Source organism: Bombina bombina, chromosome 2, assembly GCF_027579735.1.
Source record: "Bombina bombina isolate aBomBom1 chromosome 2, aBomBom1.pri, whole genome shotgun sequence".
In the NCBI taxonomy this organism is placed as follows: Eukaryota; Metazoa; Chordata; class Amphibia; order Anura; family Bombinatoridae; genus Bombina; species Bombina bombina.
This window is the reverse complement of record NC_069500.1, coordinates 1,067,007,259-1,067,024,141: the sequence shown is the minus strand read 5'-3', so window position 1 is coordinate 1,067,024,141 and position 16,883 is coordinate 1,067,007,259. Positions and strand designations below refer to the sequence as shown.

General features: G+C 40.7%; 1 protein-coding gene across 1 annotated transcript in view; it reads left to right on the top strand.

Moving 5' to 3' along the window:
* The first annotated feature begins 12,601 nt into the window (after positions 1–12,601).
* MGAT4D (MGAT4 family member D) overlaps positions 12,602–16,883 on the top strand; it is a 559,080-nt gene continuing 554,798 nt past the window's right edge. Inside the window, exon 1 of the mRNA XM_053703693.1 lies at positions 12,602–13,232. Within this exon, the coding sequence (XP_053559668.1) occupies positions 13,142–13,232 (91 nt within the window). The 5' untranslated portion in view covers positions 12,602–13,141. The remainder of the gene's footprint in view (positions 13,233–16,883) is intronic.

Sequence of the window (16,883 nt, the reverse complement as noted above, 5' to 3'; positions counted from 1 at the left end):
TTGGGTGTGACGTCATCAGTCTATATACATACATGCACACACACACACTATATATATATATATATATATATATATATATATATATGGACACAGTTTCCAAGATATCTTTTGTAGTGTTACTGTACAGAAAAATCTGCAACCATATTTGTACAGGAAGGCTGCACAAGTACATATCCTCTGAGCTAAACAAAGATGGTAGGATGGCTTACAGTCAAAGAAAAGCAACTCTTCTTTCTCATTTTTGGCTACCAGCTTATCTTCAGCAAAAAGCCAGAAAGGGCCATGTTGAAATGAGGGCCCCTCTACAGTCTTTGCCTTGTGGCCCAGTAAGGTCTAGTTATGCTCCTTCTTGTTGAATATTTATGCATAACATTAAATAATGGGTCAAAAATATTTGTTAATGTAACATATTTGTTTCATACCTTAAGGATAAGAAAATAAGTTTTGGGATCAAATCTGTTGCTCTGAGCATTTATCTGGAGAGGTGCCTAAATTGCTAGTTGCAGTCTTCCCTTTTCAGATTAACCCTTTTTAATTCATAATGCACACAATCTGACTTACTTTCAGATTGTATGCTTGAGAGTCCCTCCTATAGGTCTTGTCATGAGATGCAGGACACATGCAGGACACAGCAAAGATGGTACAACTCTATTTTATTGTAGAGCATGGGAATATACATCTGGTAGCATTGATCTCACTAACTGCGACACAGCCAAACGGACCTAAGCCCCGCCCCCAATCTGGTGACGTAATTTCCCACTCTCATCACATCTTCCCCCTTTTCAAAGGACAAAGCATACAAATTTTTTTCCATTTGAATATAACAAATAAGGTATACAACAACAGTTTTGTACAGTATGGAACACATAACAAGTTACAGAAAATATAAACAACATGAATTACATCCTGACTTGAACATCGGGGTAGACTACCCAAGTCCACAGTGACCATGGTATTATTCTGCCCATACTTCCGGTCACTGTTCTAACTAAAGTTAATCCCGATAGTTAATCCCGATATCGGGCCGGAAGTTTCACCACTCTTCCGCTTGATGTAACTCTACATGAACTGTCCTCTGATACAGAAGAAGGTGATTGAGAGTCCGCTGAAGGCAAAGACATATCCCGCTGTGATCTTGCTGAGGGGAAGGCACCCCTCTTAAAACAGGGGATCCCACCGGCAGTGGTACTGAGGCATCCAGTTCCAAACTCTCAGGTACAGGCTGAAGATGTTTTCGATTTCGACATGTGACTGTCCCTCCATCAGTAAGGACTACATAAGACCTTAGTTCTGGAGAGCATCCAATTACCGTAGCAGGCGTCTTCCATTTCTTCTCAGCATCCAGTTTAATTCTGACACTTTGCCCTGCATTCAGCTCCTGCAAGGGCCTCACAGAATGTCTCCTGTTGTAGAAGAATAGATAGCCCCTTTTTGCCTCTTCATCCCTCCTAAGGACTTCGCCCCGAGGAATAGAGCTAGTTGGCTGGAAGACACCCACAGAGGGTAAGGTGGTGCGAATCTGGTGTCCTAGCATCAGCTGTGCCGGGCTAAACCCCGTGGCTTGAATGGGAGTCGCCCTATAGGACAAGAGGGCCAGGTACGGCTCAGATTGCTTCAAAATAAATTTTGTTGTTTGAACTGCCCTTTCAGCCATTCCATTGGCCTGCGGGTAATGTGGACTTGACGTGGAATGTATAAAATCATATTCCCTGCTGAAAGAACTGAACTCTTTGGAAGCGATCTGCATTCCGTTATCACTCACCAACTCCATTGGTATGCCCCACTGGGCGAACAAGCTCTTGAGCTCTTGAGACGAGTGATAACGGCTTGACTTGTGATTTCATTCAAAGGTGCAGTTTCCAAATACCTGGAATAGTAGTCGATCACAACTAGGAACTTTTCACATGCAGTTCGCACAAATCAGCAGCTATTTTCTGCCACGGGCCTGCAGGCAGCGGAGTAGAAATCAAGGGCTCCCTTCTCTGAGTAGGCCGGCGTTCCCGGCAAAAGGCACATTTAGACACATGGCTTGCAATGTCAGAACTGATCCCAGGCCCCCATACAGCCATAGCTGCCCTTTCTCTGCACTTTGTAATGCCTAAGGGGCCATCGTGAATCCTGTTTAACATCTCCTGCCGCATGCTAACAGGAATAACAATGCGGTCCTGGAACAGCACCAACCCATCCAGCTCTGTGAGCTGCGACCTTTCTGGCTGGTAAGAACTTAAATACATCCAGGCTGCCCGACTCTCGGGCCAACCTTCTTTTATGTACTTTATAACTTCTTGAAGGTCTGTATCTAAATATGTCTCTTTCTTTATTTGTTCTAGCTTCCCTGAAGAAATGGATTTGGAAGCCAGAACTGAATCTACATAGACTTTCACATCTGATTCCATTGAAGACTCTTCAGCAGCAGCCAGCGGGAGCCTGGATAGTGTATCTGCCACAACCAGTTGTTTCCCCGGCACATGCACTGCCTGAACGTTGAATCTGAGCAGCCTCATTAAAAATCTCTGCCATCTTAGGGGTGTTTTGTCAATATCATAGGAGTTGATCAGAGGGACTAGCGGTTTATGATCAGTCTCCAGACTAAATTTCTCTAAACCCACTAGGTAACGCTGAAAGCGCTCACATGCCCAAACTGTAGCCATGCACTCTTTCTCAATTTGGGCGTATTTTGACTCAGCAGCCGTCAGTGTACGGGAACAGTAGGCGATGGGCTGTAGTTTGTTTTCATTCAGCTGCAGGAGGGCGGCCCCTAATCCATAACTGCTCACATCAGCACTAACCACAGTCTTTTTGGAAGGGTCGTAGAACCCCAACACTGGGGCGGACCCCAGCAGAGACTTGACCTGCATAAAAGATTCTTCCTGTGAAGGTCCCCAGACCCAGGCAACATCTTTCTTTAGCAACTCTGTGATAGGGTGTAGTATTGTGGATAAATCTGGGAGGAACCTGCCCACGTAATTTACAAGGCCCAATATTTGTCTCACCTCATGTACATCAGAAGGATTTTTCATCTGCTCAACTGCACAAATTTTCTCGAGGTTTAGTGTGATGCCATCCCCATTGATGAAATGCCCAAAGTAAAAAAACTCAGCTTTCCCAAAATGGCATTTCTCTATGTTTAACTTCAGCCCGGACTCTCTGATAGTCTGCAGCACACAGCTCAATCGCTGATCATGTTCCTCCAATGTAGACCCATACACTAAGATGTCATCCATGACGACTGCCGTGCCCACGTGGTCTCTTAGGAGAGAACTCATTTCTCTTTGGAAGATTTCAGGGGTAGAGGATATCCCGAAGGGGAGTCTGCAAAAACAAAACCAACCTACTGGTGTAATGAAGGTAGTCAGTTTGCGGCACTTTGGATCTAGAGGTATCTGCCAGAATCATCCAATGTAGAGAAGAACTTCGCCCCTTCCAGTTTCGGAGCTATGTCTTCAAGTGTCAGCAGCACATATCTCTGTCTCTTCACCGCCTCATTCAGCCTTTTCAAGTCTATGCAGATGCATACCTTCCTGTTTTTCTTTGCAACAGGCACAATGGGGGCACACCAGTCAGTTGCTTCAACAACCTCTTCAATAACCCCCATATTCTTCATACGCAGAAGCTCCTTCTCCACTTGAGGCATGAGCGGGAACGGAATTCTACGGGGAGTGGTAATGCTGTATGGGACTGCGTCACCTCTAAGTGATATACGGACTGGGTTGCAATTCAGTAGGCCCAATTCACGAAACATATCTTCTATGATCACATTCACTCTGGCTACTAGGCCCAAATCACAGGCTGCTTTTCTGCTCAATAAGTTGTTAACACACTGACCTCTAATCACATGCACCCACAGGGTGAATTTCCTTTGCTTGTACTCGCAGCTGGCAAGAAATTTCCCTGCACAATCAATGCGGCCACCAGGACTATGGACTTTTGTTGTAACTTTCGCCAGCTGGGGCTGTCGAGGCAGTTTTTTTTTTTAACGCTGCAAGAGACATTACAGTGATGTCTGCTCCTGTGTCAATCTTAAAGGCAACTTTGGCTCCCATTACAGTAAGAGTAACCCTCCAATCATCTTCTAAACCCAGCCGTTCAACAACAGACCCCACAAAGGACACTTCTTGACCCTCCTGGTCGCTATCCACCTGCATCTCCTTAATATATTCAGTCTTACACACCACTTCAAAATGGCCCATCCTGTTACATTTTCTACATCTTTTGTCTTTAGCAGGGCATATGACACTCTGATCATGGGCACGGTTGCACCGTGTGCATTGGGCATGCTGCGCCCATCCACTTCTAGGCCTGTTATCTTAGGTCTACCGCTCACACTGTGCCTTTCACTAGCAACTCTCCTGAACTGCTGCACTTCGTCCACAATACTCTCAGACCTCAGATCAGCACTTTGCTTTTTCACAAGTTCACTCTGGCGGGCGATCCTAATAGCCCCATCTAATGTTAAATCAGACTCTAACTGTAGCTTCAGTGAGACTTCAGCATCTGCAATTCCAATAACTATTCTGTCTCTGATTTGCTCTTCTTTAGCAACACCAAAGTCACAGAATTCAGCTAGTTCATACAGGCTCTGCACAAATGACTCCACAGATTCTCCCACACGCTGAGCACGTTTGTGAAAACAAGCCCTCTCATGAATCACATTTCTTTTGGGCACAAAGTGGGCACTGAGTTTATTCATAACTATTTCAAAGGCAAATTCTTCCCCTTCTTGGAAAGTAAAAGCATTGAACACTGGCTCCACATCTTTCCCCATAGAGTATAAAAGAGAATTAACTTGTACTTCACCACTCTCCTTGTCCAGCTTGGAAGCAATCCTGAAGTGCTGAAACCGCTGACACCATGTGGGCCAAGCTGCAGGCTGAGAAAAGTCAAAAGGCTCAGGTGGGGTAAACTTTGACATCGTCATCGATCAGGAAACAGAAGCGCAGGCAAGAACTTCTGACACCATGTCATGAGATGCAGGACACATGCAGGACACAACAAAGATGGTACAGCTCTATTTTATTGTAGAGCATGGGACTATACATCTGGTAGCATTGATCTCACTAACTAACTGTGACACAGCCAAACGGACCTAAGCCCCACCCCCAATCTGGTGACATCACTTCCCACTCTCATTACAGGTCTCATTGTATAAAAATACATCTATTACTCATTGTGCTGAAGGGCAAGAAATTCCTCTTCTGTTTGTTTAGTGTATGTTGTATCCTGACAAATGTAACATACCCATGTATAATGTGTCAGTGTAGGTATCACTATCTACCCTTTGAATAGCACTACATAAAATGCCAATGTTTTATAAATAGGTTGGGAGAGCTTTAGAACAGGGCCCTCTCTGCTATTGATGTACCCAGCACTTTAGAATGTGTCAGCACTTTGTAAATATACAAAGATAATATTATAACAGATCATATTAACCCCCTAAAATTGTATTTTATCAATAATGTAAAATATGTATGTAAATTACACAGGAATGAATTGTATTAACTTTGCACAGTGTAAATTGTACGTTAATTACACTAGATGTGCAAAAAAAGCAAGAAATTCATACTTCCAGTCAAAATGTAAATGCATATAGATGAGTTACATATTTGAATAAAAACATATTAGCAATATACATTTATTAGCAAAAATGCTTCTAATAAAAGTTATCACTGTTTTAGTGTTAACATTTTCCTCTGCACGTGCATGTGAAGCATAGCTAGATATTCTCAGGGCACCAGCATTTTAAATAATGCTGCTCAGAGCGGCAGTGGGGCTTGTATCATGTCAGCCATTAACAAATTGACGGCTAGATTACGAGTTTTGCGTTAGAGGCTGTGCAGTGCTAACGAGCAGTTTTCTTTCACCGCTCACTTACATACAGCGCTGGTATTACGAGTTTTCAGAAATCCGTCGTTAAAAGACAAGAAGTGAGCGTTGAGCAAAATTTTGCTCCAAATCTCACTCCAATACCAGCGCTTCTTAAGTCAGCGGTGAGCTGGTCGTACGTGCTCGTGCACAATTTCCCCATAGGAATCAATGGGAAGAGCCGGCTGAAAAAAGTCTAACACCTGCAAAAAAGCAGTGTAAAACTCAGTAACGCAGCCCCATTGATTCTTATGGGGAAATAAAATGTATGTTTACGCCTAACACCCTAACATGAACCCTGAGTCTTAACACCCCTAATCTTACACTTATTAACCCCTAATCTGCCGCCCCCGACATCGCCAACACCTACATTATATTATTAACCCCTAATCTGCCGCTCCGGACACCGCCGCCACCTACATTATACTTATGAACCTCTAATCTGCTGCCCCCAACATCGCCGCCACCTACATTATATTAATTAACCCCTAAATCTACCTTCCCCAATGTCGCTGCAACCTACCTACACTTTTTAACCCCTAATCTGCCGTCCCCAACGTGGCCGCCACTATATTAAAGTTATTAACCCCTAAACTTAAGTCTAACCCTAAACCTAACACCCACTAACAAATATAATTTAAATAAATCTAAATAAATATTCCTATCATTAACTACATTATTCCTATTTAAAACTAAATACTTACCTATAAAATAAACCCTAAGCTAGCTACAATATAACTAATAGTTACATTGTAGCTATCTTAGGGTTTATTTTTATTTTACAGGCAAGTTTGTATTTATTTTAACTAGGTACAATAGTTAGTAAATAGTTATTAACTATTTAATAACTACCTAGCTAAAATAAATACAAAAGTACCTGTAAAATAAAACCTAACCTAAGTTACACTAACACCTAACACTACAATATAATTAAAGAAATTAACTAAATTAAATAAATTACCTAAATTAAATTAAATTAGCTAAAGTACAAAAAAAACAAACACTAAATTACAGAAAATAATAAACAAATTACAGATATTTAAACTAATTACACCTAATTTAATAGCCCTATTAAAATAAAAAAGCCCCCCCAAAATAAAAAAACCCTAGCCTAAACTACCAATAGCCCTATTAGCTGTCAGCCAATAGAATGTGAGCTCAATCCTATTGGCTGATTGGATCAGCCAATAGGATTGAGCTTCAATCCTATTGGCTGATTGCATCAGCCAATAGGATTTTTTCAACCTTAATTCCGATTGGCTGAGAGAATTCTATCAGCCAATCGGAATCTAAGGGACGCCATCTTGGATGACGTAACTTAAAGGTACCTTCATTCAGCTTTAGTCGTCTGATGAAGAGGATGCTCCTCGTCGGATGTCTTGAAGATGGACCCGCTCCGTGCCGGATGTATGAAGATAGAAGATGCCGTCTGGATGAAGACTTCTGCCCGTCTGGAGGACCACTTCGCCCGGCTTGGATGAAGACTTCTCCCGGCTTCGTTGAGGACTTCGGCCCGGCTTGGATGAAGACGTCTCCCGGGAAGTCGATCTTCAGGGGGTTAGTGTTAGGTTTTTTAAGGGTGTATTGGGTGGGGTTTTTTTTTGTAGGTTAGGGTTTGGGCAGCAAAAGAGCAATGCCCATCCAAATGCCCTTTTCATGGCAATGGGGAGCTTATGTTTTTTAGATAGTATTTTATTTGGGGGCTTGGTTGTGTGGGTGGTGGGTTTTACTGTTGGGGGGGTTGTTTGTATTTTTTTTTTACAGGTAAAAGAGTTGATTACTTTGGGGCAATGCCCCGCAAAAGACCCTTTTAAGGGCTATTGGTAGTTTAGTTTAGGCTAGGGTTTTTTTATTTTGGGGGGCTTTTTTTATTTTATTAGGGCTATTAGATTAGGTGTAATTAGTTTAAATATCTGTAATTTGTTTATTATTTTCTGTAATTTAGTGGGCTTTTTTTGTACTTTAGCTAATTTAATTTAACTTAGGTAATTGTATTTAATTTAGTTAATTTATTTAATTATATTGTAGTGTTAGAGGTTAGTGTAACCTAGGTTAGGTTTTATTTTACAGGTACTTTTGTATTTATTTTAGCTAGGTAGTTATTAAATAGTTAATAACTATTTAATAACTATTGTACCTAGTTAAAATAAATACAAACTTGCCTGTAAAATAAAAATAAACCCTAAGATAGCTACAATGTAACTATTAGATATATTGTAGTTAGCTTAGGGTTTATTTTATAGGTAAGTATTTAGTTTTAAATAGGAATAATGTAGTTAATGATAAGAATATTTATTTAAATTATATTTAAGTTAGTGGGTGCTAGGTTTAGGGTTAGACTTAGGTTTAGGGGTTAATAACTTTAATATAGTGGCGGCGACGTTGGGGGCGGCAGATTAGGGGTTAAAAAGTGTAGGTAGGTTAGACGACATTGGGGAAGGCAGATTAGGGGTTAATAAATATAATGTAGGTGGCGGCGATGTTGGGGACAGCAGATTAGGGGTTCATAAATATAATGTAGGTGACGGCAATGTCCGGAGAGGCAGATTAGGGGTTAATAATTTAATTTTGTGTTTGCGATGCAGGAGGGCCTCGGTTTAGGGGTTACTAGGTAGTTTATGGGTGTTAGTGTACTTTTTAGCACTTTAGTTATAAGTTTTATGTTACGGCGTTGTACCATAAAACTCTTAACTACTGACTTTTTCATGCGGTAGGACTCTTGACAGGAGAGGGTGTACCCCTCAATTTTTGGCCTCCCAGGACAGACTCGTAATACTGGCGCTATGGAAGTCCCATAGAAAAAAAGACTTTACGAAGTTTACGTAAGTCGTTTTGCGGTAAGGCCAAAGATGTGTGCAGTGACCCTAAACCTTCAAGACTTGTAATACCAGGGGGCAAAAAAAAGCAGTGTTAGGACCTCTTAACGCTGCTTTTTTACCCTAACGCACAACTCGTAATCTAGCCGTGAGTTATTACCAGATGGTACAAGCACCTTATGCTCTGAGTAACTGCTTTGTTTAAAATGCTGGTGCACGGTGCATACTTAAATACACTTTTGAAACAGCTATAGCTTTTATTAGAAGCATTTTTGCTAATACATGTATATTACAAAAAATATATTTAAAACTGAAATGGATTCATGTGGATTCCAATTTTGGCTGGAATGTCCCTGTAAAAGTACCAAATACAAAGCGTAATTGTTGGTTTTTCGTAAAATGGGCTGAACATTTGTGTTTGATAGGCGTGTATTAAATTGTATCTCTAATCCCAGCATATTTAAAGGGACAGTCTACTCCAACTTTTATTGTTTAAAAAGATAGATAATCCCTTTATTATCCATTCCCCCGTTTTGCATAACCAACACTGTTATATTAATACACTTTTTCCCTTTGTGATTAACTTGTTTCTAAGCCTCTGCAGACTGCCCTGTTATCTCAGTTCTTTTGACAGACATGCATTTTAGCCAATTAGTGCTGACTACTAAATAACTCCACGGGAGTGAGCACAATGTTATCTATATGACACACAATGTTATCTATATGACACACATGAACTAGCAGTGTCTAACTGTCAAAATGCACTAAGATAAGAGGCAGTTCAACGGCTCAGAAATTAGCATATGAGCCTGCCTAGGTTTAGCTTTCCACAAAGAATAGCAAGAGAGCAAAGCAAATGTGATAATAAATGTAAATGAGAAAGTTGTTTAAAACTGCATGCCCAATTGTAATCATGAAAGTTTAATTTTGAATAGACTGTCCCTTTAAGATGTTACTGTTTTTTCTCGCCAACTAAAAGGTAGCGAGCTGTTCTCAAAACTCTTAAAATAGTTATAACACGAATAGACAAACATATGAAAATAAAGGCGATTGTAAGGCGCTATACGCAGAAAGCAGCGTAATGGGATTTATATTGGCTGTAGGATTTCATTTTTAATGTGCGCCCCCTGCTCACTGAAAACTTCGCTCCACAGTGCTTAGTTCCGCTTTGCAGAGAGCTCCATTACATTCAATAGGAGACATCGCTCCATTCGCAGGGACTGACCTTTTTTTACAATAATTCCACCAGGGCAGCCGCTGTGAAGGTCAATGGAAAAAAAAAAACACGTCTGACATTTCAAGGTTTAGATCATCGGCCCTAATGTGACTCTTTTTAATTAAGATCTAATGGCTATTGTCATTTTAATATAAAGTATTCACCAATATTTACACATTTACTTTCTCCTCCAATTACAGTATTTTTTCATTGAGAGAAAATTGTTATTTTAAGATATTTCCGTTGTTTTTTTTTCTTTTTGCTATGCTATTAAAGCTTGCCAGTAAATCCATAAATCCATTGTTTTCCTTTAGTTAAAGGGACAGTCAACCCAAAAACCGTTTTAACTTTCCCCTTCAATACAATAGGCGCATTGCGCATGCGCAAAAGCAGGTTACAAGGAGGATAGAAAAATGACATGGATCACAAGAACATGCTGATGTCACTGAGGATGAAAAAGGGGAGGGGCTTAATGGACATTTTGAAATGGCTGCAGCACGAACAGTAAGTGATTTTACTGGAAAACACAATATATTTCAAAACTGGGCTACAGTGGTAAATGATGATCGAAGGAAAGTTTATATATATATATATATATATATATATATATATATATAAAAACTTAAAACGGTTTTTGGGTTGACTGTCCCTTTAATACAAGAATGAACATATGTGACTCTTAATAAAAAAAAAATATATAAAAATTCACTACAGCTAGGCTTTCCAGACGTCCCAGTTTGTCCCCGTTTGGAGGCGCTGTCCCAGTGCCCCACCCAATTGTTCATTCTGTCCCAGCCAGTGCCAGCATTATAAATACCGGGAATGCAAAAGCCGTTTTTTTACATTCTGATTGCAATTGGCTAGCATAGCTGACATGGGCTGTATTATAAAAAAATGCTATACTGTGTAGGTCCCCGAATGCCCCCTCTAAACTTAAAATTAATTGCAAGTACCACACAACCCTCCGATTGGAAACCACACTGAGTTACACACCAAATAGCTTTATTCATCCAATTCAAAAATGCGCTGCGGTGAGTGGAATTTAAGGTGTCATCTGACAAAACACTGATAGCAGCAGTGACAGTGCAGGGCAGAACCGAGGCTATAAAGAACTGGCAATAATCGTTAAAAAAAAGGGAAGAAAAGCCTGAACCAGGACACGAATAGAGTCAGTAACGGAAGCAAAGCAGGACCAGGAAAGAGTTAATCATAACCGTGGCACCAAGGCATAGAGGGCAGAACAGGTGCGAATAAGACCAGGAATATCCAAGCTACCTCCCATACACAATACCATGCCTCCCCTCAGAGTGAGCATAGTCGGTTCAGGAAATCGGTGAGTCAGAATCAGCAGTCATCACTGTCCCACAAGCAGTGAATATCATTAATTTGGGTCATAGGGGTAGATTTATCAAATGTCGAGCGGACATGATCCGATGTCTGGTGAAATGCTTGTGCAATGCCGCCCCCTGCGTATTCGCGGTCAATTGGCCACTAGTAGGGGTGTCAATCATCCCGATCGTATACGTTGCTTCTTAACTAAAGTTTCAGGCGGACCTGAAACTTTGGGGGTAGATTGCAGCATCGGCTGCTTGATAAATCTACCCCTTAGTCTCATAAAGACTGGCCCATTAAAATTAGAAGGTAAATAATAAATGCAACCAACTGGGATCTTGGGGAGCAGCATTAGACATCTTTTTCTGTCTCTTCTTTCTCTATTATACAGCGGATGCAGAGAGGTTTAATAGAGATTTAAAAACTAGCCTTGGTGGTCCCCCCAAATAAAGCATTCAAGTCAAGTGCAACAGATCAAATGACGGGTGTAAAGGAGGAGCTCAGTTTTTTACATTTTGCTAGGATTTCTTTAGTTATGTCCCAGACCGGTCAAGCGGTAGCCTCCCATCAATGAGCATTCTGCCCCTGCTCTTCAACTATTGACTGTTCATTCAGTTTTATTACTAAAATCTGGTCATGAACACAGACCAGCAGTTTAATGCTTCCATATCACAGTACCTACCTCCATCCCTGTACAATTGCAGGGCCTCTATGTGTCTCCTTATGTGCACCATGCTGTTGCATTGGTCATACTAATAATAGTTGTTCAATATAATAAAATTACTCTATATATGTAGAAATACTAATTTGCATAGCCATATCCTCACCATCTCTGAGTAGTTTCTGCTTTAACTTCTGATTTTTCCAACCCTAACTTCTTTCATATAAATGAATTATCTAGTGCTACTTATTGATACCTTCTATTCCAGTCAGAGTTTATTTTTAAAGAGCTTAAATTATGCATTTGTGAGTTTTTTTGAAAATTTGTTCCAGTTGGCAATCGCCACACCCCCTTGACCACACCCCCGCTGGCACAACACCAGGTGGTCCCAGTTTCATCTTTTAAAATTATGGTAAGCCTAACTATAGCAACACTACATTTGTTAGAATCTTAAAATAGTAAATAAAGGAAACGTATAAGAAAAAGTAATCAGGGAGGCACCTGAAGAATCTCCAGGGAAGGGGGCGCTGCACAGCGGTATTACAGGAAAGACAGGTGGGCAAAAGTAAAGGAGTCGTCATTACCACTTGATCCGCTGATAAAAAAAAACAGGCAGGGAGGGGAAGGCAGAACAAGGGCTGACCGGGTTAAAGTTGCTACTTGTGGTTGTGCAAAAGGAGGGGCAGACGACTGGGTGTGTGCAGCACGCCTCCTCCTCTGAATTCTGTTTGCTTAGGAGTGCTGATAAATAAATAAAGTCTGCTCTGAGCGCTGCACAGTTACCTAGCAGCTACTGGAGGAGTCAGGCACCCAGGGCGCCAAGAATAGATAAGTGAGGTGGGACTGGATTTTCTGCTTTCCTTCTGCAAGGAGAGCTCTAACTGCTGCAGGAACTGTCTTTGTCCTTCGCTTGTAAGGTGCATCTCCTATGTACATACTGGGGCTACAATGAGATACAGTGAGGTGACTTGTGCATCTGAAGGCTGGAACTGAGCTACAGTGCGGAGTATTCCCTATTCACCCCGCTGTAAGATTAGAAACAGAGCGAGTTGCTTTTCTTATTCACCTGGGTGCCTGAATTACACAAAGTGATGCACATTGCTACAAACAGTAGCTGACGTTGGCCCTGTAAATCCTCACAAAAAGCTACAAGGAGCAGCGTGACCATCTATCCATTCATTGAGCCAGAGGAAGCTAAGTCACCACCGTATCTGAGGTCAGAGGTGCGGAGGAGGAATTGCTGAGCTATGTGAGATGCGGTGCAGGAATGGCAGCTTGCTGACTATACTGTGCCTGTCTGCTTTCCTCTCCTTCTCCTGGTACACATCATGGTACAGAGAAAAAGGTAAGGGCTTTATTATAAGCAGTTAGTGTTTGTTTCTCTTGGAATTGAACGGGACTTTCACAGACTACACCTTGGCTGCCAGGGTTTAAGTGCTGCACTTTACCGTCTATCACTGACTCACTTGAGAGCAACAGTATTGTGTTTTTGCTGTCGGACACTAAGAGAAGGAAGCATGTGGCTGTGGTTTCACGTCAATAAATAAAATATGAAACTAGCACCTGCTGCAGTTTCCTTAGATCTGATCTGTTATGTTTCACTGTAGATATCTTACTGTGTTTTGCAGACAGAAAGCTCAGCAATATTATTTTAATATAAGAAAAAGGTTTTATTTTATTAATATATAATATAGGAGTGAATATCCTTAACTTACAGTGTTACTGTTTTATTGTTTAGTTTAGTTTGGATTATTTAATTTCTTGATGATGATGATGATGATGATGAAACTCAATGTGAGTAAATGGTTTATGCTGGATCATTTTATTTTGATGTTTTTTTTTTCTTTTCTTTGGTATAGATATTATTGTAAAGTTGATTGTATTGTATTATTTCCTATGGTCCAAGTGATTCGTTTTTTTTGTTTTTTTTTGTTTTGCCCTCCGTGGTGAGACGATTTGTATTCTGTACTAATTGTTGAGATATATATATATATATATATATATATATATATATATATATATATATATATACACACACACCTCTCAGACCGGACCGGGTACACACTGGACTTTCTCTGTGTGCTGTATTCATTTTGTTTTGTCTGGGGTTAACTGCCTGTGACTCTGGGGACAGTGCAGCTTCCTGAGAGTGCTATTGTGCACCCAGGACTGTGCATGTTGCAGGGTCATGGGATGTGTGTCCGGTCTGGTCTGAGAGTACAGTCCCCTTCCGTGTTTTGTATATGTCTAGGATGATTACATAAGCCTGTGCACCCTTCACTTGTTCCCAGTCTGTTGTATTGAGAGCTTGCATTGTGTGGCTGTTTAGGTTTTGGAAGAGACCTTGACGTGGTACCTGGGCTTGTCCCATTTGGCCAGATGCGATAACTAACTCTTCCATTTTTGCTTTTAATCTTAGCTGAGAGCTTGTGAGTGCTGGACTTTCTCTGTGTGTATATATATTGAAACTGACAATTTCAAATGTGCTAATCAGAGGTGCAAGCAGTCCAAAGAAATATTATCAAAAAATAATTAGAACAAGTACCATGAAAAGTATTTGTTAAAGAAGAACCAAAGCCGCACTCAAGATAGAACAGCTCTTTATTACAACAAATATGAGCTTGTTGGGAGCAAGTAGGAAATTCAACCCCCACCTACAAGGTCACAAAACGAACGCACTGGTATACAGTCACAGTCCTCCCTAAATTCCAATTATTGCAAGACGTTGACATGACAGAATTCTATCACTTGTACAATTCTCAGAGGTACTGCCAAACTTCCCATATCCTCAAATGGTTAGTAGAGATAATTGTCAATGTTATAAAACATCCAGACAGGGGTGCAAGACTTGTAGCGGGTCTCAGTAGCCCAGACTGGGTATACCCACTAAAGTCTGCTTCCTCCCACCAAACGCCAACCCATGAACCTCCAGTGGATACCTTCCGCTATTAGAATAACGGCCGCTGCAAGTTGTTATAGCTACCCCCAAGAACATTAGCCAAGACTGAATGCTTGAGGGTCAAAATAGGAACTGCTTGTTTGCACAGAAAACACAGCTTTTATACATTTCCAAAAAAGGGGGGTAGTTACCACATAATTGATAGAAACAAATATTATACAATGAGACAAACATCAATGGTTAGTTAAACAAGATTCTAATCACATCCTGACTTACAAAAGGACAATGGATGACTTCACACATAGACTAGATATACAGCCACATATCAGCAGGAGGTCTTATCATTAGATTGTCTGTGCTGTGTGTAATCTCCTGCTCTTTGTCTCACACCTAGGGCTCCATGTACTAAGCCGTCAATTCATCCGTCATTTTAGACGCGGATAAACTCGCCGTTACTCGCCGCGGGCGAAATGGTGTCCGCTGTCACTATGTACTAATAATCCCCCAATAAATAGACAAGTCTAGCCCGCCGCGAGCAGTGGCGGATTATTGATAAATTTGACGCCTCGCTCGCCGCGACTAAGCTGATGTACTTAACTTTCACAGTTGAATTGTCTGGCCAATTATTAACACGTGACATGCAAGGTGTCACGAACATCATAGTAGTCGCGGGAATAGAATTTTGCTCCTATAAAAGTTCAACTTATCTAAACAACTTTATTATTGTTAAAAAATTTTTGAAGAGTGATAACAGAGCGTTATTTTTGTAATATTTATTTACAATTTGGATATGGCTTCATCTGGATCTGATAATATATAAATATTAATATAAAAATAATTATAAAGATTGACAACTATACAAATTTAAAATATAGATTACTCTTTAATTACAGTCGACAAATTTGGCGCAATTTATGTACATGGAAATGAGAGACAAATTAGACGCCAGTTATGCTGTACAATGCTGATATTACTGCCTTTTATATATGTCTAGACTGGTGTCTAGATTGACTTTCCTATTGTTTTGTACCTTGCCCGCCACCTAAAAGGTGGCGAGGCAAAAATAACGAGGTGGGAGCGGAAATTGTAGCGAGCGGACAAATAGATTTTTTAGTACATTCGTTTTTGGCGAGTTGGTGGTCAAATGTGTCTAATTACAGTGAAAAATGGAGAGGTAGCGAGGTTTGGCGGATAAGTACGCTCGCAATTTTAAAGATGCGAGTTTGAACATAGTTGACTACTTTGTACATATCAGTTTGCGAGTTTTGACGCAAGATTTGTTGTGGGTAGCTCGCTGACTGCTTAGTACATGGAGCCCCTAGACTAGATATACAGACATATAACAGCAGGAGGTTGCAATACTGAATTGTGCTGTCACCTTATACTCAAACAAAACACAGGAATCCCAACTCTGTATCAGTTCCCTCCAGTCCTCAGAGTCTTTGGGAATACATGGAAACTGTGTAAACCTGAATCCAGGGTAAAAGTACTTCAAATGTACCCTGGGCACCCACCTCCCAAATCATAGAATCCCCTCTAGTTCCTGGGTCCATAGTCGGTGGGGAGGAGGCTAGCCTGCAGTCCTCTCAAAGTACAAAAGTAACAGAAGCTTCCGTTACAAGACTTATTTAGCCGTACCTGACCTTCACAGCACTTCATCCGCCAACTAAGATGGAACTTCCAGTACCTCTTAGTGCAATCACTTGGCGTAGGTAGGTCGGCGGCTTCGCTTGCAATTTGGAAACCCCGCTTCTCGGATTAGCGTAAGAACACACAGCTTGTGTGAGACGTAGCGACTATGTCGTTGAATGACAGATCATATATATAATGTGTGTGTGTGTGTGTATATATATATATATATATATATATATATATATATATATATATATATTCAACAAACTACAAGAGGAGAACAAGGACCATAAAAACATTCCTAAGGCCCTGTACAGATAGGGAATCAAGCACTCTTTTTTTATAAAAATAGCTCAAAAGTGTAGCTAAATTAAACAAATGGAATGAATCTCTGACCAGTACAATCACAGAGAACAGAAAATAATTTATTAATAGTACAGAAAGAAGTAAATCCTAACTGTCCAA